The sequence below is a fragment of the Lissotriton helveticus genome, chromosome 9 (genome assembly GCF_964261635.1).
Source record: "Lissotriton helveticus chromosome 9, aLisHel1.1, whole genome shotgun sequence".
NCBI classification, from domain to species: Eukaryota; Metazoa; Chordata; class Amphibia; order Caudata; family Salamandridae; genus Lissotriton; species Lissotriton helveticus.
In genome coordinates, this window is record NC_136070.1 from 951,890,629 (window position 1) to 951,912,908 (window position 22,280).

Sequence of the window (22,280 nt, forward strand, 5' to 3'; positions counted from 1 at the left end):
CTGAAGAGTGTGCCGATCATCAAGTGACTGACATGGAGGCCAGAGCCGCCAAAGTGCTTCAGTCATGAGCATGACAGGTAAGCCAAAGTACAAGACAGAGGAACGCGAAGTGATGTCTCCATGTAAAAAGAAAACATTTTACATATGTGGACTGTAATTTCCACACAAAGATAAATGTCCCGCCATTGGACAGATATGCATCAGCGGTGGTACAGGGAACCATTTTGTGACAACTTGCAAGTTTAAAAGAATAGTAAGTGTGTCACAGCATGAAGATAAAATGGCCGACCGAACTCTACCTCAGCGACATTTGACGGGCTTCCACAAGGCCAAGTATTTACACCAACTTACTCAAATCTACCTCAAATTAAGTCGATCGTCATCTAAATCATCGACGAGTTCCTCAGTATGAGTTTCCAGTGACAATGACAATTGTGCAATGTCAATGTTTACTTCAGAAAGGCATGTACATGTGGGACTAGTCAAATGTTAGGAAATATTCAAAATGAAGAAAAATCGACATGAAAAAACACCAAAGACATTCAAACGTTATCCGAAGATTAACCTTAAGATGAATGGGTGTTTGACACCATTCGTAATTCACAGCAGTACATCGATAAATATCCTCCCTGAGGAGAAGTATCAAGAATTGTCTCCGTAACAACAACAAAAACAACACCAACAACTTACAAAGTCAAAAACCGTACTAAGTCTACACCTGGGCTGCCTCAATGCCTTTAAATAGTCCAGGTTAATTTGTAGCTATGAAGAAATCTAAGAAAATAGTTGTCCCATCTAAGACAGCGGAGACCTACATCAATTTTATTGTAAATAGAACACACCGGCTGCCATGTCTTTAGAACAGACTGTCACTGCCATGAACTAAGATAGTGACATGATGAAATTAAAAGAAATGATTGCTCCCCAATCATGGAACCAGCACTTTAGACCCCTCACTATTGACAGAGAATAATTAAAGTAAAAAAATGTAAGAGATAACTATCAGTGACTGAAGAAGTCCTCATCCAGCGAGGTACACACATTGTTATTCCAGAGAGTCTATGGCAACAAGTGAGCGATGAGGGACATTGAGGAATAGCTGCCACAAAGAGAGCTTACCACTACTGAGTCTTGTTTCCTTATCTCAACGAAAGGGTTGAAAAAGAGTTAAAGGCCTGTCATGTGCGCAACTGTCTTTCGTCTCAAGTTATTCTGCACCCTATGAACATGTCCGAATTACCACATCTTGCTTGGGAGAGCATTGCAGCTTATTTCTTTGGTCCTCTTGGGAATGGACACATCTTCTAGTTATTGTTGATGAATACTAAAGTTTTCCATTGGTAGATCTTTCATCCACTACACTCGATAAGGTTATTCACAGATTAGATAGCATCTTTACAACATGGGATGTTTCTGCAATCTTAAAATTTGACAACTGCTCACCCTTTAATCATCGAGAATTGAAAGACTTTCTAAACCACCTCAATATAAAGCATCAAAAAAGCAGTTGTCTTTGGCCCCAGGCCATTATCCTGGTAGAACTGTTCATGAATACTCAAAGAAAGCTGTTCAGCGTGCTGCAATTGTTTTGAACACTACTTTTCGGGCTTACCATTCGAACTCCCCCACCCAACAACAGGAGAAAGGCTTGCAACTTTAATGTTTTGAAGAGCCATGAAGACCAAGCTGCCCAATGAACCAACTTCAGATCCTAGACTGAGGAAGACTTTCATACTAAGGACTTTGGTCGCAAACAAAAGATGAAAAAATATGCTGATAAACGAAGTCATGTAAAAAATATGTCACCTTTACATGAGGAGATCAAGTGCTTGTCAAGACAACCCAGAAAAGGAAAGTCTGGTGATTCCTTTGAGCCTGAACCATTTATTATCACTTAGACCAAAGGACACATGGTGACTGCCAGGCATCCTGGGAAGCCACTTACGAGAGATTTCTCTCACTTTCAACTTGTGGTTCATCACTCACCAGACATTGAAGTCAATGTAGACAGATGGTTGATGACTTTGTGTCTGCTGATGATTCCAGCTCACCTGTGCAGATCACTGACACTTTGACTGCCAGCTCCCGGTTTCCAATGACTCGATCAGGACATGTGATTCAGGCACCATGACGACTAATTGCATATATATCTATGCTCATCTTTGTGTTTATTCATGTATGTATTTATTTATCTATTTTGAAAAGTTGTAACTTTTTATTTAACAAAGCGGGAGATGTAATGTCTTGAAAATAAAGAACGCTGGAACTCTTTTGGTTCCGACTGTAGGCCTGTTACGTAAGCGTTGGAGGGATGAGTTGAAGGCAGGCTTAGAATGTTGAGTTCTGATTTACAAGCAGGGGCCTAAATATGTGTACAATTACTCTGTGTGTGGCATAGTCATTGGTGAGTACCTGGGCTGGTAAAATGTTACAATGGGTATCATCTTATTCTTCGCCTGGGGGAAAGGTGTGCTCTGAATTTCACCCCCTCAAAACTAGATGGAGCTTCAGCAGCTACTTTCCTGACCCCTTTTATATGGAGTGTGCAAAATATAGTATTTCCCTGCAAACATTAATCTCCCTCAGGCAGGCTGCTAATTTGAATTAAGGACTTGCACCGTGGGCATGCAATCTCACCAGACTTTCTTTTGTTTGCAAAACCTTTAGCCACAAATCAAAAGACAGGGGAGTGTGCAATATTTCCAGGGCCATGATATTGGTAGTCTGCCTGTACCTCCTACATGCATCGGGACTTTTTGCAGCACACTATTCGCTGCCCAAGATGGCTTCAAAACCCTGTCTCCCAGATGCATTGCAAGTCTGAAGAAGTGACAACCATAGATTCTCCTTTAGCTGTTTGTCAAGTCACACCAAGTAGTAAATTCTCAAGATTTTAGAAGTGTCCGAAGCGAACAACCTTGCTAAGATCCTTCTTGCCTATAAGAGCCTTACTTCAATGTTCCGCCCGCCAAAGAGACTCTGATTTGCGCCTGTTGCTGTTTTGCACCTGCGTGGGACTTTTACGATTTTTCCTTCAGAGCTTCCACTTTGTCCTGTGGAAGTCTCAGGAATGTTAACCACTCCGTTGGGCCTAGAGTCTTTTCTGGAGCTAATGGGACCCTTTCTGCCTTCCAACGGTTGCAGTGTCCTCATGCATTTGCTAGATTTTGCCCTTTGGATAAAGTGGAAGTCTTCGAGGTAGTGTAATAAACTTGATAGGGTATTTCTCTCCCTACTTGAGGAAACAGCTGAATGTTTTGAAAATGGGAACATAACTTGCACACCCCAAGGTCATGCAGTTTTTATAAAAAATACAGACTATTGCACTGCATACCCAGTAAACAAAACTGTCCCAGTGGACAGAGAAGACGAAAAGTGGCATTCGCAAAGAGAGTCCCCAGGTCTGCCCTTCGAATAAGGGTAATGCCATGAAACAATTAGGAAAGCTCCCCAACCATGTGCCTTTATCCAGGCAGTTGTTTACTGTTGATCCCCCTAGGGTAGGAGTGGTGCTGTAGCATCCTGTACTTTGCCATGCTCTTTTTAGGCACTATTCCAAGGGGTGAAACAATAAAATCAGTCAAGGGCAGATAGGGAGAAAGAGCCAGTCACCCTACATTAAAGACACTTTTCTCCATGTCTTGCAGACTACCTCTGGGGCCTCCATGGCAGAGGAAAAAATTCCTAGATTCTCCGGTAAATGCTGGCCAATGATGGTTTCCTGAACCCTAATTGAAACCTCTAAACTGTAGTTTATTCTCTGCTGATTTGGGGTAATTGACGAGAAGATGAGTAAAATGTCTACTGGTGTATTTCGAGCAAACGTGCTTGACCCCACTTTCTATGGCCCCTCGGAGTTGATGGTTCTACTATTCAACACTCTCTTCCTCTCTGTGACCATTACCACCCAAAAAGGTGTTCCAAAATCAGTCTTGTACTGATATGGCTGATACGGTACTGTTGCCTACCCACTTGGGCATCTTTGTTTGATGCACATTTTCCACTCCCAAATATTATACTCACAGTTCTATCTAGTTCCAGTCTTAAAACATCCATGGTGCATGGTTCATCTGTTGCCTGAAATGTCTATTATAGATCAACCAGCCTATGCTCCCATTGCTATTCTACTTTTCGTAAATAATCCAGTTATATTTATAACGTTTCGGGCCTTGCTTTGGGAACTTCACCATAATCACAAATTGACAATATGGCAAAAGCCTCTAACCAAATTATCTATGATCTCTTCTTGTTTTACCTTTTTGCTTCCAACTCGGCTTGTCGTCACCCTTACTGGTCACTGTGGCATGGAACTGGGCTGGGCTTGCCCGCCAGGCTATTTGATAAGGCACACTCCTCGTACCTCAGGTAGGGGTGGTGGGGTAGGCTACATTTTTAGAGATTCTATCTCCTTGACCGAATTGGTGATTACGGAGGTAGCAGGGTTTGAGCTTAAGGGCTTTTCCATCGTGGCTCAAGGAGGTACTTTAGTAGCAGGTCTTTTATGCTACAGACCGCCCTCTCTGCCCACGACAGCCCTTCAATCTCTGATTGATCTGATCTACGACCTTTCCAACTCGCATACCAATTTTCTAGTACTGGGTGATCTCAACCTGTGGCCCTCTGGCCCCCATGACTCGGCCTTTCGAGAACTGTGCCAAGCATGTAGCAATATCCAACTTGCTCAACTGATCCAGGTACCCACCCATGACAGGGGACACATACTAGACTTGGTATTTGCTGATAAGAACTTGGTTGTGGTAGATAGGGTCGAGGCCCAGGGTTGGACCGATCATTCCCTGATTGTTTTGTCCCTCCTTATGCCTGTCCCATGGAGACCCAATAAACCGACTGGCAGGAAGTTGAATCGACAATGGAGTCGTCTCCTTAGGGAGCCGATTCGACCCACACTGCTACCGGGAACCTTTCAGATGGAGGAGAATGTGGATAAGAGCTATGCTTCCCTCTGCCGGCATATTGTATCATCTCTTGATGACCTGGCCCCTTTGCGTAAGGTGAGAGACAGGCCCAGAGGCCTAAATGCCTGGTTCAGTGAAGAGCTGGGGCACTTCAAACTCCGCTGCAAACAGGCGGAGCGCACATGGAGGAGAGGATATAGGGAGCGGGATAAGGCGGCTTATAAAGCAGCCCTGCACGAATACAAGGCCCAGCTAAGAATCGCAAAAGCTAAGTTTTTGGAAGACACTCTGGCGAAGGCCTCTAACAAATCTCAGACCCTGTTCAGACTGGTTAAGACTTTGTCTGACCCGCCTTGCATGGCATCTACTATCCCGGCCTCGCAGGCATTGTGCGACTCGCTGGCCCTTGCATTTGAGGAGAAAATCAGGATCATCCTGACTGGACTCAAAAATACTGAACAATCTGTAACATCTGCAGTCTCTTTTTTGGACCCTCTTGACAACTTGGGTTCCAATTGGGCACCTGACAAGGAAGATATGCCTCAGCTGTCCAGCTTTCCCGTTCCCTCGTTAGAGGAATTTGTTATCTTGGCAAGCAGTGTATCATCAGGGTCACTGCTGGATCCAATGCCTCATAAGATCTGGAAGGCCTTTCAAGATGAGCTTTTCCCTCCGCTGCATTCCATCTGCTGTCAATCATTGACCACAGCGTTAGTCCCAGACAGCTGGAAGTTGGCTATTGTAACACCTTTGTTGAAAAAGGCTTCTCTGGACCCTCTCTGTTCGGCTAATTACAGGCCAATTTCGCTATTACCATTTGCGATAAAAATTCTGGAGAGATGGGTCACAAGAGCCTTATCCAACTTCCTGGAAACAAATCTTTGTCTGGATGTTGCACAATTCGGCTTCAGACCAGCGCACGGCACCGAGACGGCCTTGGTCACCGTGTTGGATGATCTGAGAACGCGAGTCGACAAGGGCAAGTCTGCATTCTTGGTGCTACTTGACATGTCGGCCGCGTTCGACACGGTGGACCATGAAGTACTACTTGGCCGTCTTCGGAGTGCAGGAGTGAGCGGTCTGGCCCTAGATTGGCTCACTTCCTATTTGGATAACCGACAACAAGCCGTGGCGTTACCACCATTTCGATCAGCCACTAGGCAGGTGAAACAGGGAGTCCCTCAAGAATCGGCAATTAGTCCGATCCTATTTAATATATATCTCCGTCCCTTGATAGCACTGATAAAGTCATTCGGCATATCTGTTGTCAACTATGCCGATGACACTCAGTTGATTTTTTCATTTGAGGGTTCAGAGTCCATCTCAAGGGATGCCTTTCACCGTTGTATGGCAGCCACAGCAGCATGGTTGCGAGCCAATGCGTTGCAATTCAATGGGTCAAAAACAGAGGTACTCCACTGCTCCTTGGACCGAACTCCCCGTACACTACCGGCCGATTTCTGGCCAGTGTCCATCCCGGGCTCGGTGGAAGCGGCAGAGTCAGCTCGCAACCTGGGAGTTCTATTCGAACCCAATTTGCAGCTTGATGCCTCCGTAAACAAAACAGCAGCAACGTGTATGGGTTTGCTCCGTGCTCTACGGAAAATTTTGCCACTTCTCCCCCGGGGCTCCAGAGTTGAGGTAGTGCGTAGTTCCATTCTCAGTAGGATTGACTACTGCAACGCACTACTTCTGGGTGCCCCGAAGATTCTGGTCCTAAAGCTCCAAAGGATACAGAATATGGCCGCTAAACTGGCCTTGTCTCGACCGCGATCCGCCTCTTCATCGGCAGCTTTGGCCGATTTGCATTGGCTCCCAGTCCAGCAGAGAATTGCGTTTAAAGCTCTCTGTCTTGTTTTTAGGGCCCTGCATGGACTGGGACCAATACCTCTTCAGACTCTTTTTCTCTGGTATCAGGCAGCTAGACCTCTAAGATCATCTTCGGCGTTCCTGGTAAAAGTCCCTAAAATCAATAGAATGAGAATGGGCGGTCGCGCTTTCAGTTTTACGGCTGCCACGCTGTGGAATACTCTCCCCCTAGCATTAAGGAGTTGCCCTGATCTGCTTACTTTTAAAAAGGATCTTAAAACTTACTTGTTTCCCAGAGTAATGTAGTTTTTATTAGATGCATGGTTAGGTCTCAGCGCCAGGATACCCTTTGGGTGACAGATGCGCTCAATAAGCAATAAAATACATACATAAAATACATACTGTGATATTGGGGTCCCCTACATGACAAATGTCAGTAGCGAGAATATCCATAAACTTTCATATCCTCTTTGTAGCTTCAGTAGCGACCGTCCATGCTCAGAATGGCCTGCTTATATATGGGAGGTAGGGAGAGTTTTTTGGGGTTCACAAAAGCCTGTTGTGGTACCCCTGTTTTTCATTTCCTTCAGGATCTTTGACTACACAGCACATTATTGACGAGAAAGGCTCCAAGTTTATCATGAGCCTTCTCGGTACATCCCTTCCTATGTTTCCGCAATTCATCTGGCCCTCAAAGGTTTATTGCTTCCATATAATTACTGGTGGCCACACCCTGTTTCCTCTGCGTCCAACCCACCAAAGCTTTCAGAGGTCATAACACCCTGCATTGCCTCCAGTAACGTTCTCAGTCGTTCCTGTAATCAGTGTAATGTGTACCCTGCTGGTTCAGGGATGAGGCTGGAGGCGGCCTTTTGTGCCAGGTTTAGTTTACGTATGAGGGTGGAGAGAGCTTGCAGTATAAATGATTTTGTCTTCTCCTTGGCCTCTGGGTCATCTGTTTGTATTTCCCCACTCCCTCTGATTTCGACGTACTTGTGATAGAAAATACTTCAGTATTCCTGATAGCTTCTCCATTGGCCCATCCTATTGGCATATTCTTCCAGGTCAGATGGAGATATGTCCATAGCAGGTGTTTTCATTCACCCACAGTTTTCCAGACACTTTTTACAATGTTTTGCTTGAAAGGCTGCAAGTTAAGTGGCTCAGCTTGCAGATGACCAGGTTATGTTGAGAGTTAGGTTTATCAGCATTAGTTTCCAGGAGACAATCAAATTTGAAAGTTCACTTTCACAATTCGAATTCTTTTGAAGATTGGCGTGGTTCTAAGGGTATTTGATCGTTTGAGTAGTGATCACGTTCCTATCTGGTCTTTCCTTCAAGGAAAGATTTCAAATAGGCATAAAAGTTTTGTACCCAGGGACTTTGGTTTGCTGCCAGTACGGCTTTCAGGAAATCTTAGCCTGGAGTCGAAGATTGTGAGATTATATTCTTCATATTTTTAAAGGTTTTTTTTTGCCCGCGTGTCGCTAGGTTGTTGGTGTTCTCTTTTAATCTATCTTTTGTGTCATCTCCTTTGGAAAGATCTACCTTTGAACGTTTAGAGTATGTTGATCTTAAAAAACGTACTCTTATGCTGTGCAGCATGGCTAAAGTAAAACAAAAAAAATGTACGCAGCTGCCAGTGTTATTTTTCTAGGTGTGCACACCGTACATGAACCTGAAGCAGTTTTTTGTTTTTAGTTGCTGATCTGAGTCGGATTGGTAATTAAAATGAAACAAAACCTAGAAAAGCATGCAGGGGAAGGGAAATAACAGGGGGCCTAACAATAGCAGGATCATAGAAACCGCATGGGAGAGGGGAACGGGGGGCACGGAAGCAATGCGGGTAGGGTTGGGGAATGCTGCACAGAGTAAGGAAGGGGAGGGTGGGGGATGCAGAAGCAAACCTAAAAGGGCAGGGGGACTTGGAAGCATTATGGTGGAGGGCTGGGTGGATGCAGTACGGAGAGCACACAGGTAAGCACAACAGGGAAGTGGACGGGAGAAGCACATGGAGACATACCGCAGCATGCAGGGGTAGAGAAGCACACGAGGAAGACAGCTTTGAAAACACATGCTCTCTCTGTTAATGTACACCAAAAGAAACAAGCATTTGCAATGCAATAGGTCTCGCATTAGGTAAGTTTGAGCTTTTAGTATTGTAAATGGCAATGTCTTTTTATTTTTGCACTAGTTAAGTTTTGTTTGTATAAAAAGGAACATATCTCTCTGCCACTCTCCCTGTCTCTAGTTTCCCTTTGTCGCTCTCTCTCTCTTTGCATGGGGCCCTGCTTGACATGACCGCCGCATTCTCTGTGATTTTCGGGAGAGACAGACAGTCCTTCACACGTGGTCTCATTTGGTGACGATCGTCCGGGTATATGCCAGTTCTGCCCATTTTGGGAACTGTAGGCTGTCTCAAATGTCCTCGCCATGGGTTTTACACAGGACGCACTCTAGTGTGATGTGTACGATAGAACTACTCAGTTCTTGCAATGTCTCACTCCGCATTGTACCCAAGCCCTACCTTTCCCCTACCCCACTAACTTCCTAGGTGCCATTTTCATGCCCCAAGGGCTCGTCAGATGTCCAGTGTTAACATGGTGCTAGTGACCTCCTGCTGGGGTGACCCTAGGCCGGCGCCGGCCCGATATTGCTGAATATTTCTGTCTTTGGTTTATATGTAGGGTAGGAAACGGGCAGTGGCAGCGCGCGGTCCTGTCGTTACCCTAAGGCTGCCGTTTTGTTTTCAATACGAACCTCACAGGCGGGCTTCCTTGTGTGACTTTACAACTTGTACATTTGCAATTTTTTCTGCTTGTATCTTTTATGTAACACGCGTCATCATAAATCCTTGTGTATTGAAACTGGTTCTTATGTAAAGCGCTCTCACACCTTCGGGTAAAGTTTGCGCTATATAAAATCGCATTAAATTAAATTACAAACAGATCCCCCGGTGCAATTCAAACAATTGATTTCTACAAGCGAGAGTGGAGCCACTTCCTTTGGGCGGGACTTCCGTCTTCTGAAGTCCCGCGCACGCGCCCACGGAGTACCTGAGAGCGGGGCTCACATCCCATGCCCGAGGGAGAGCCCCGGCTACCGAAGTCCCGAATGGCGGTAAGTGGGGCTTAGTTCTAGGGGGGAGGGGAGTGCGCTTGTGTGTGTGTGTGTGTGTGTGTGTATGTGTACGATGGCGGCGGGGGGAGGGGAGTTTTTGTATGTGTGCGTGCGTGTGTGTAGGTGCGCTGGTGTGTGTGTGGGGGGTCTCTGCGTGTGCGTGTAGGTGCGCTAGTGTGTGTGTAGGTGCGGCGACGGGGGGGGTGTGTGCGTCTGGCTGTGTATGCGTGTGGCTGTGATGTGCACATGCGTGAGTGTGGGTGCGCGTGCACGCAGTGAAATCCAGGACAAGAGAAGCGCGTGGCACCCTCTTGTCCTTCCTTCCCACGAGACAGGCAACTATACGTCTCCAGCTGGACACGCATCCTTCGGATGCAGTTTACCAGCGAGACCTAAAAAGTAGTCCCTAACTTTCGAGTCCAGACACCAGGCAAAGCAAACACATGGTAAAGAGGCAGTGACCCATGGGAGGGAAAACATGGGTGGAACACGAATAGGAAGCAGGCATCTGAGAGTGACTAGGAAAGAACCAATGGTAAGCAATGGGCGAGCTCCATGCCCCTTTATGTGCACGGTAAGCAGGTATGGGTGTAGCTCACAAAATTTAATGTAGCATAATTACATAAACATTACGGAAGGAGCGTAACCCTATTATTTAGGACTATATTAATCGCGCAAAATGCACCCTCACATCCACAGTGAACCCGAGGATGCATAGTGTGCTTAGAAAATATCCCTAAATGCAGCTGAACAGGAACAGCAGCAGCCACTTGCGTTCTCTTCCTGTGCTCTTGGCTATGTATTTTTGCATTAAACTACTTCAAATTACGCGAATGGTGAAAACTTGAAAAGTGTGCTGTGAGAGAGTATGTTTTAAAACTCCTACATATAGTTTGTGAAATCATAGTTCATTGTGTACAGTGAAGTGTTTCCTGTGGAAATTGCGGTGTATGAATCCTTATGCTGACTCAACCATCCTAACGTGTCCTCTTCCCATTAGAGTGCTTGCCAGTGGCTGTAGTGCTTGCACCAAAGCAGTGGTTTGCGCTAGCTTGGGCGGCATTGGTGATGAAAGTGGGTGCCACTGCAGCATCATAAAAACTTTGAGCCTGGCACATGTTTTCATAAAAATTACAAGCTTATTCTAAAATGTTCCCGTTTGCGAATGCATTTCCACTACTTTTCCGTAGTTGGTAAAGTATGAATGTTTTTTTACCAGATTAAAGTCGCAAAACATTAATACATATACAGTCTGATTCGGTATTTGGATGGGACACCCTCAACACTACCATTCAGTCACAAACCCAAATTGCGATTCGATAATATGTTACTGAAATGCAATTTTGTTTCCGTAGACAATAAAAAAACGTTTTTGCAGTTGTAAACTGCGAATCAGGCCATTTGCAAAAGCAAAAAAGGCTTCATACCAGGCCCATTCTGCAGCACTGGCAGTCCGCTTCTAAGAAAATATTTGGACCCCTACCCTTATTAATGTTTTATTTATCAGAAAAGAACGACCGATTCTGTGTTTTGTCTCAAGGCTCCCTGCACAGCATTAAGTGAGTGAAGCCTGGACGGTTGGCACGCAATGTGTATGGCGATGCGGGTTTTGGTAATTTTTTGTTTATTTTACCGTATTATTAGGTCGAGCATTCAAGACCTCTTGTATGTACTTTAGTATATACTAATATGTGTATGTACTTTTTGTGCTCTGGAGATCAGCCCTAGAACTTGTCTGATTCCGCGTAGGGATTTTTTTCTGTTCAACTGCCTCTGTGTAACTGTCTTCATAGAAAAAGACCATTAGAGGTCAGTAAAATATCAGAATTGCTTTCTGCTTGTTCAACAACCTCTACTTATCTGTCTTGATAGAAAACGACCAGTAGAGGTCAGTAAAATACCAGAATTGCTTTCTGTTTGTTCAACTGCCTCTATTTAACTGTCTTGATAGAAAACGACCAGTAGAGGTCAGTAAAATATCAGAGTTGCTTTCTGCTGAGGGAGTTTTTATTTGTTATTTTTCTGGCAATTGCCTCTATTTATTTAACTTTCTTGATAGAAAACGACCAGCAGAGGTCCGTAAAATACCATAATCACTTTAGCAGTCTCTAGATTCCAGTCCATAGAAATTGCCTTCCCCAAGCACCTGTAGACTATATATTTCTTTCAAATCTTGTATTTTCAGTCATCTAAACACTGAAGGCCCTGGTTTTATATTAACAACAGAGCTGTGGAATATACAATTTCCCACTGAAAGGCAATATTTCTCTCCATATGTTCCCATACCTGTCATGTCACGCAGTTTGGTGCTTACTTTCCCTCCATGTTAAAGAACAATAGATGTTTCAGCACCTATGCTAATGTGCTGCATGGCTAAATGCATATAAGGTCCAAAAGTATGGTGACCAACCGTCCATAAATTTCACAGACCGTCCGTAATTTCGTCCGTCTGTCCATTGTCCGTGAAGGATTCCTTAATGGACGCTATTTGTACGTAATTTTAACCGGTCGCACCACCCTTAAGCCGGCACAGCTTCCACTCACCTCCTTTCTTGACTCCGATGCTATTGAGGTCGGGTGTAACAGACGCCGATGCAGTACCAAAGCTCAGATACCCAGCAGCATTGGAGAGGCACAGCGGGATGGCAACCCTCACACCTCCAGCCCTTGATGAGCTGTTAAGAGGTGCTTGAAGGTGACTGAGAGGGAGGGGCTTTAGCTTCAGGAGCAGGGGCGTCTATTCAGAATCAAACAGCCCTGAATGCGTCATGTCTCTGCAATTTAGAGGGGCCTCACAAATTCCCTTTCTGCCCAGGGCCCTAAACATCCTAGAACCGGCCCTGATTACACCGAGGCAGCACGTGCTTCTCTTCACAGAGCTTAATTACTGTCACTAAATTGTAAACAAACCTTGGTTCTTCAAACATGCAGTCTATAATGTAATAAAATAAAGAAATGGCACAATCGCACCCACACTGATTAACAAAGTATGGAGGACAATCAGTTAAATCAGTTCTCTTGGAGTATCTCCTTTAAGTACTGTACATCACAGTGGGGGATGGCAAAACTAACATTTTGGAAAGAGCCTGTCTTCTCGTTGTCTTGTCCATGAGGGGGTGAGGAGCCCTACCCCACATTGGAAGAGACCAGGATGATACTCAAATACTGCATGCCCACCCCTATGCCCACCCTGGTGGATCCTTTTCCCCCTCCTGTGATGGCTCCTGCCCCCAGTGATGGCTCCTGTCCCCCCGTGGTGGATCCTGTCTCTGCCCTGGGTGGCTTCTGTCCCAGTCCTGGAATGGCTCCTGCAGCGAGGGTGAAGTTCTTGATGGGCCTCTTCTCAAAAAGGCTCAGCTCAAAATTAATATGAAAAGGTCGGCGAGTGAGTAAGTGAAGGGATGGGTGGATGACTGGACTAATTAGTGAAAGGGTGAATGGATGAATGAAAGATAATATAGATGGATAATTAGAGAGGATGGATAGATTGATGAGTGAGTGGAAGGATAGAAGAGAAAAAAGGTCATTAGCTGGATGTATGGGTGGAAGGGTAGCTGGATGGGTAAAAGGGTGGATGGATGAGTGAAAAGGTAGATGATGAGTGAGTGAGTGGGTGGATGGAAGGAAGGATTGCTAAGTGAAAGGGTCGATAGAGACAGAAAGGGAGGATGGATGGATGACTGACTGAAAGGGTGGATGGATGAGTAAGTGAAAGGATGGCTGGATGGGTAAAAGGGTAAATGGCTGGATGGATGAGTGAATGGATGGATGGGTAGAAGAGTGGATGGATGTACAGATGGATAGGGTGAAAGGGTGGATGGATGAGTGAAAGGATGGTTGAATGGATGGATGAGTGAAATGATAGATGGAAGGATACATGATGGATAGGTTTGCAAATGGTTGAATATGTTTGGATATGGCTGGGCTTAGTTATATACTATTGCGCGACCTCTGATGTGTCTGTAAAACTTATCCAATTGTCCTGAATTTTGACCTCCTGTCCTGAATTTGTGTCCTGAATTTTGACCCTTTGTCCTGAATTTTTACACTCACTGTCCTGAATTTGCACCAATGCCAGTTGGTCACCCTATCCAAAAGGCGAGACTGATTGCATTGCAAATGCTTGTTTTTTATGTTGTCAGAATTTGCTTGCTTGGCAGAAACGGCGGCCCCCGGTAGACCTTGGACATGGCTACAACTTGGCTGTTTTACCGAAACGTCTCTGTTGCACCTTTACTGCTGTCAATATTTCGTTCTATCCGCTTCCGGCACAAACTAAAGTCGCTGTGTGGATAATTACAGGAAATGTTCTATTTCTGTTCAAAAATCCCGTCAATGCTATTCCGTCATGCTTTCCCCTCCCCCGGCCCCTTTTAAAGATGCCCATACGACCATAGTGTAAAGTTGCAACATACTGAAAATGTTGTTAATGTGTCACCCGAAAGCAAATATTTAGAGACACTGGTGGGTGTAAGAATTCACTGGCTTTAAGCAGCTTTTCTAGCTTTCCTGATCAAGCTCTTTCTTTCTCCTCAGCTGACGAGCAGGAGCCGAAGAGAAGTCCCGAATTAAGCCGGGCTCCGATTGAACGTTTGCAGCGTTTCCTGGCGGGAAGAATGCGGCCCAGCCTTGCCCTTCTGGGAGTCATACTTGCGTTTACCTTCGCTCAAGGTAAGCTTTCAATATGTGCCACCTCCTTCTTAGAAACCGGAGCCGTCCTGCCGTTCTCCTTATTCTACCCTCGTCCCACCCTTCATTTATCGTTTCTTTTACTTGATGGGTTTAGTCATGGGTGGAATTTTTGAAGCGTGTAAAAAAAATAAAACAGTTTTGACCCTGGGGGAATTCTTCCTCCCTCGTACGTCTCCATGACTCGGTGTCATCAGAGACACTCTGTTCTAACCCGAACTTCGCTGCCAAGTTGCCCAGGTCCATGCTGATGCGCTGCTCTAGTCCAGGTTTGTTTCAGTACATATAGGAGCTGTATTCCTGGCTCACCTGCGTGGTTTCAGTTGTAGATAAAATTTAAATTAAACTGATTTGCGTAAGATAAATTGTTCTTGGTGAGCTAGATCCAATTGGTAACGTTACTCACATCGGACAAACAGAATACACATTACTACGTACATGTATACTGTATATTAGGCCTGCTGGGCCATTTTCCCCCTTTCATGAGGCAACACTATATATTCGACTACATGTAAGACTTTGTAAGATTGCAATAATGCCTCTCACTCACAAGCCATTTTGAATTCTATTACTCCAAAGTCATGAATGTGTACACGCAGTCGAAGAAGAGTCAGATGAGAATTTTCGTTGTTATTTACTTATAGAATGGGTATGGAATTTGTCAATTTTTAATTTTAACCCCGCCTCTTTGCTTGTGGTATTCAGAGAATGGGAAATATATTTGATGGGGAAAGCATATCAGCCACCAACTTTGCTCCAGTTTTGGAAAGAGTTGGAAATGCATCCCTTTAAAGAACACTGCATCACCCATCACAAGGTATTAACCCATATAGACATGAAATGCACCACCCGGTTATTACGATTACCTGTATAAATGCATGCTTTATAGTCCATCACTAGCATTGGGGATTCACTGCCACTTTGTACCCTACGGTTACTGCGGTGTCTCCCATTTCTATACTAGGTGTTTACTACAAGATATGTGCTACCAGTTGAATAAATACTTGATGTCTCCGTTTTACAGATTATAATGTCATGATGTGAAATAGTAGCGGTTTAGATGCTCGACAAATCTTTCCCCTACAGTATATGTCATGATGTGATTGTGTATTTTTCTCTGTTTTAAACACTTATGTATTACGTATTTGAAAATAATAAATAAATTACAAAAAACTAAATATTATCCGTCCACAAACCATCCACCTCTCCTATCACCTGATGAAATTTCTATACTTGCTTCGACCCAATACTATGCTCAGTTGCCCTTTAACTGTAGAAATACCCAAGGTCGAACTGCGACAGGACATTGGCCCGTCACCAAAATAAAAATGCTCCCAATACTGTATTTTAAGGCTAAAAAGTAGCCCATGTTTGAACATTGTGGCAGTTTTGAACTTGTAATGACATGCTGCATACGTGTCTTTCTGTATTTATTTATACCAATTGTGAGTAAAAAAAATAATTTGAAAAAAGTTATTAAACTTGTCCTTTAACCAGTCGGTTAAAAACATTCTGCCAAGTTCCCAGTAATGATCTTGTTACTGAATTAGGATACAAAGGCTGCTGTCTGGACCCTTTGTAAACCTGCCGAGGCTAGACTATGGCAATGCTACATTCTGTGGCCTCCCCAAATATACCTTGGCTCCACTAAGGGCTTCTTTGAATGCGGCAGCTAGATTGGTCACGGATACCAAAAGAAACAAGCACATCTCCGCTGTCTTAAAATCCCTAAATTGGTTGCCCTATGAAGCAAGAATTCAGCTAAAGATTGCCTGTCTGTCTCATAAAGCCCTCTATTTCAATACCCCCAGCTATCTAGTGCAAAAGCTTGAATTATCTGGAGAGGGTAGACCTTCTAGGAGTGCTAACTCTCTCCTCCTGAACCACAGATCTTTCGCAAAAAGAGAACATGTCAACAAGCGTTCTCTGGCTCTGCGCCAAAGATCTGGAACTCTCTGCCGCCGGAGAAACGCATAATTTCCTCCAAGGTTGCCTTCAAATTGGAAGTAAAAAGATTCCTCATGAACAAGTACCTACCTTAAAAGGGTCTCGGATCGTCTGCTCTAATGCTCTGCACTTACACCCTCAATCCTGCCTTTGGTATTATTCTGCTTTTCTAGTTACTGGCTCCCCTCCCAGCTGTCTATGGTTCAATTATTATATTTCCCTTTGTTGTCCCTTATGTTCATAACCTTTTTTTGTTTGATATGCATATTTGAATTTCTTGGCGTTGGTATTCCTTTTATGACTGTACTGCAACTATTTCCTTCCTCTCCCTCAAATTGTAAAGCGCACTGATGTACTTCGGGATCATGTTCGTGCTATAGAAAACTTTATAAATAAATGAAATAAAATATGGAAGAAACAATGGATTTGAGCTTCAGGCAGACCATGTTTGTTCCAAAATCATGGAAATTAACAGTAGAAATCGGCCCTGCAAACCATAAAACAGGTCCACAAACTGTACCAAAAAAACAGCCCACACGCTGACCTGTCAAACCCTCCCATCGGGCGCTGCTTAGTTGCCCTCTAGGCCAGTCCAACCCTGGAAATACCACAAACATTAAAGTTTTTACATTCAAAATGGCTAATGACTTGATGGACCTCAGTGAGGGTGATCACGGGTAGTAGTTACTGGCTCTGACTTGCTTTCTCTTGCTCCTAAAGCTATCCCGGCTTCCTAGGGCATCCTGGCTCACAAATGCAGTAAAAGAAACTTAGGGTGCACAGTTCTCAACTTGTGTACCTCCCATAGCATTCACTATTTGCAAGTCCATAGTGCCTCAGCACCAAGCACAAGGCATTGAAAAGGACTGAGGGTGGAACAAGGGGTAAACCATGTGATTTCATCAGAGGTCAAAGGGGAGTTTGATACCACTCCCGATACCTTTGGCTCTGTGATAAACTGGCATTCGAGAATCGTTGCGCTTTTTCTTAAGTTGCAGATGAAATCCTTCTTCTTTGAAAGAAGAATGTCGCTTTAGATTTCGTTTTTTTGTTGTTCAATTCAATTCAAATTGACTTTATTTCGGATATATTGCAATCCATAAAAGTACACACATTAAACAATTCATGATAAAAACATCACAATAATCACAAAGTCAATTTAAGGTACATATAACACAAATATTTCTTAAAAAGAGTGCATAGACAAAATCAGTACAAGAAAAGTGCAAAGTAGAGTCCATATACAGAAAAAAGTGCAATAGTGCTTTGAGCTGCAGTTAATGCACAGTTACTCATCCAAACATTTTCGTAGTCTCATAGTTAGTTTTAAAAATTCTAACACCTGGAGGACACTATCAGAGTGCAGGAGCTGTAAGTACATAAGGGCGGGTCTGATTTGATTAAAATTTAATTTCTTTAAAAGAGTAACCAGATACCGCCTGCGGGGATATTCATAGAATGTGCATAAAAATATAAAATGCAGCATATCCTGTGGAGACTTCCCGTCGCAGCCACAGGGAGCTGCTGGTTTCTTAAAAATGTCTGACTTAGGTCTGATTAAAAGATGATGAAAGATGTTAAACCTGAACCGAGTCAGCAAAAATTTCTCATGGGGGGTAAAGGAGCATGTTAGATACAATTCCATAGAATCACAAGTTCTCAACATGATATACTTTCTAACATTAGGTTTCGAGAGCTCAACTTCATCTCTTAGAGCATTACAGTTCAGAAAAAAGGCTCTCTTAATTGCAACAACATCACCCTTAACTATATCCCTCGGGTTGTCAAACAAGTTCAGGCGGCCAAGCTTCAAAAATTGGGACTTCAAATATTTAAGCCAGGGTACACACATTGCATGATCGAGTGATACAAGATCTTCCACTATCAGGTGGGTTAAAGGAATTTCATCATTTAGCCATAGTTTTACCCAACACAACAGTGGTTTCAATCCAACAATGTCGGATAAATGCAGACAACCAAGTTCTTCATGAACAGCTAAATTCGGTGTGCTACCAGGGACACACAACAGGCGCTTTAAAAATTTATTTTCAACTATTTGTAGTTGTTCGCCGTTTGTGTAGCCCAATATCTCACATCCGTATACTGCTGTGGCTATGGATTTAGCGTTGTATAATTTCATCATAGCCACATTTGGCTTTTTCCCCAATTTAGAGGCAAAATTGAAGATGGAGGCATTTACCCTAGACATTTCCCCCTTCTTCTTGGCCAAATGTGGGGCCCAACAAAGCTTCGTATCAAATAAAACACCCAAGTAAGAAAACGTCTGGGTGATCGGTATCAAAACATCATTCAATTTAAAATTGAACTTTCTTTTAGATTGACGGCCAACATGCATTATAAAGGATTTGGAGTTGTTGACCATAAGGTCCCTATCAGACATAAATTTATTAAAAGCATTCAGAAGTGCCTGAAGACCTAATTCTGTTCTTGAAATTAAAACCGCATCGTCTGCATATAAAAGCAAAGGAATACCCCTCGCACCAGCTCTAGGACAATCAGATTTTACCTCTTGTAGTTCAGCCTCTAGGTCATTTATATAAAAATTAAAAAGAAAAGGGGCCATGATGCACCCCTGACGTACACCTTTATTGATAGGAAAACAACCCGTAGTTTCCCCAGTCGATGAGAACCTCACGTTGGCTCTTGTGTCGTTGTGCAGATCCGCTAGGAACTCCACAATCCCCCCATCTATTCCCTTATCCTTCATGGTCTGCCACAGCCTCCCTCTGTTGACACAGTCAAAGGCTGAGGACAGATCCATGAAGGCAAGGTGAATTACTCCCTTCTGTACGACAGTATATTTGTTCAGAATAAGAAACAGGTTGAGACACTGAGTTATGGTAGAGCGCCCCTCACAAAAGCCATATTGGGAAATCGACATGATGTTGTTTTCATTCGACCAGGTTGTTAAGCGTTGAAGTATAACTCTCCCCATAATCTTAACCATTGAATCAATTGGGGATATAGGTCGATAACAAAGCGCACTTCCCCTATCTCCCTTCTTAAAAACTGGGACTATAGTTGATAGTCCCCACGTTTCCGGACAACCCACTATGGCCGCAGCATTAAATACAGCAACCAAAATGGGAGCCCAAAAAACTGGATCAGATTTGTAAAGATCCGGGGGTATTCCATCAGGACCTGGTGCTTTATTAACAGTGAGGCCCATTATGGCTGCCAAGACCTCACTTTTGTCAAAAATAATAGGGCTGTCCCTATCATAGGGGGCAACAGCAATGGATCCAGGAATTACAGAATAATACAAACTTTTAAAATGACCTTCCCATTCCTCTTTGGCTATACAGCAGACAATTCCATCTCCAGGGTCCTCGGTCAAAAAAGGTTTTTTTACCAGCGCCCAGAATTTGGTGCTGCTATTCAAAGTAGAGGGGTCAAGCAGTTCCTCCCAGGCCTCTTTCTTCAGTAGCTCTCTACGGGCGATAGTGATGGCCTTATATTCCTTTCTGCAGAGTTTTACAACCTCCCGATTCCTCGGGGAAGCTGACAGAGCAAGCCTCAGTTTGCGAGCAGCTACAGTGCAGTCATGGCTAAACCATCTCGGACCTACTTTAGCCTGCGTTTTATTAGGGACCGATAAAAGCCCTGACACCTTCTCCGAAATATTTTGATCAGCCTCTAGGACCAGTTTAGGTTCACCCCCCCCATTAATACAAACATTAATGTCCTCTGCACACCCTTCAGAGATGTTCTTATAGAGTATATCCGCAGAGACCATTGACCATTTTAACCGCCTCCTCCCATCTGTTGTGCCCAGTCTGCCTTGATCAGTACTTTTATAGCCTTTTTTTACCCAAGGACTGTTACAGGGTTGTGGTCACTGAATTCACTAGGAAGGATGCAAAAGGAATCTAAAAAGGTTGCATCGTCCTTGAGACAAGAATATGGTCTATAAAGGTACCCCTTCCGTGCCCCTTAAAGGTAGGGGTATCAAAACGATATAAAGGGTCCTTTAATGACATAGCCAAAGAGAGATCGAGGTCATTCAATAGGTCTTTGCACATTTCCCCCTCATTAGTGTGCTCCATATGCAGACAATCCGCACGAGCACAGGTCATTTCTGATAAGCACTTGTGCAATGGATCTATGCAAGGATGCAAATTAAAATCCCCCATAATCATGAGGTTATGGCCCACATTTTTCATAAAATTAGAGACAAAAGAACTAAGTACATGAATATGATTCCTACCCTCACCAACAGAAGCAGCATTATAAAAATTTACCAGGCCCACAAGAACTTTACCTCCAGATAGGATTAGGCCCATTATCCCTGGGTATTGTGCTTCAATTCTCTGTACTTCACATGGTATTAATATGGAGACAAGGATTACAAGACCCCCCCTTGGGCCTTCCCCGCAATGATGGCAAGGCTGGCACAAAGAAGGCCTTATACCCTTCTAGAAAGAGGTTACAGCCCAGCTCCCAGGTCTCTTGCAAACAGATAATAGAAAATTGCTTGATGTAGGTAACCCAATTTACATCAGACATTTTGGCCGCAAGACCAGCAATATTCCAAGAAACAGCAAGATATCCTGTCACTTTACCCACCGGGTTAACAGAATTCATAGATTCACCTGAAGCCCTGGTCTCCTGAGCCGCAGGTGCCCCCAGTCAATCACACTGCTCAAGACCGGATAACACTTCATATCTGTTCTGTATGTTTAAATTCGACCCATATTGATGGTAACTGGCACTGGGACTTCTGTTATAAATTCTAGTGGGCCCCCCTGACCCGCAAGGATTAGTGACATTATAAAAAAATTGAGACTCTTGCACAGGAGTATAAGGTTCAAGCCCCCGCCTGGTTAAACTCTGTTGTGTTGGAGGTTTACATAAGTGCGCATAGAAGTAACCTAGGGGGCGTACACAGATACTGTTCGTGTTATATACCAATGCAGAAGCTCTCAAAAGAATAGTTGCCACGTGCTGGGGGTATTTGAAATTTACGACTATACAGTCCCCTGACCCAGTCTTTTTAGACGGCCCTACCCAGTTTACACGTCTTACTGTCATAAATTGGTCCGAATATGAGACAGGGAACCCACAGTTTTTGTTGAGCCATGACACTGTTTTATTTTTCAGAGAGGTTTGGGATTCGTCAAAAGGAGATGCGGGATGGGTACCGCAAGGGGGCACATTAGTCAGTACTGCCACAAACGGGGCACAATCTGGTGGTAAATTAAGATAGCGATTGTGCCTCGGGGGTTTGGGAACTCTACTGCTTTGTTGCCTTGTAGATGGTTGTTGTTGCGGCGGAGCAGCTGCCACAGGGATATCCGGTCGAATTGAGGTTTCAGACCCTGAGACCACCGCAACAGCAACATTCCCCCTCGCCTTATTACGTGTATCATTGACATCAGCAATGTCTTTCCCCCCAGAGTGTACATTTCTATTAGATGTGACATTTTTCTGTAATAATAACAGACCGCCCAGCCTTGTCACTTCCTTGGCTAGGTTATCTATCTTATTAGTTAATGGTTTAATAAGCTCCTCCATTTTTGTTGTTAAGGAAGCTTCTAAGTTTTTTATAAGCGAAGCTAGGAGATCAGGAGTTATATTTACACCATTTCCATTACCATCATTACCATCATTATTAGTGCCCGTGAATACAAAAGGGGTTGGTATTGCAGGACTGGTAATTACCGTACCAACCTTTTTTTTAGACTTATCTTGTTTCCCATTCACCCTTTGAGACAGTGTTCTACAGGTTCTCATGGCCCTGGTTTCTGGATAGGTCTCATTCAACACACCAGTGTCAGA

The 22,280-nt window shown here is 43.9% G+C and overlaps 1 protein-coding gene across 1 annotated transcript in view; it reads left to right on the forward strand.

Annotated features, from left to right (window-relative positions):
- Positions 1-22,280, forward strand: part of MST1 (macrophage stimulating 1) — a 441,328-nt gene that overhangs the window by 46,735 nt on the left and 372,313 nt on the right. Inside the window, exon 2 of the mRNA XM_078661212.1 lies at positions 14,382-14,516. Coding sequence (XP_078517338.1) covers positions 14,462-14,516 — 55 coding nt within the window. The 5' untranslated portion in view covers positions 14,382-14,461. The remainder of the gene's footprint in view (positions 1-14,381; positions 14,517-22,280) is intronic.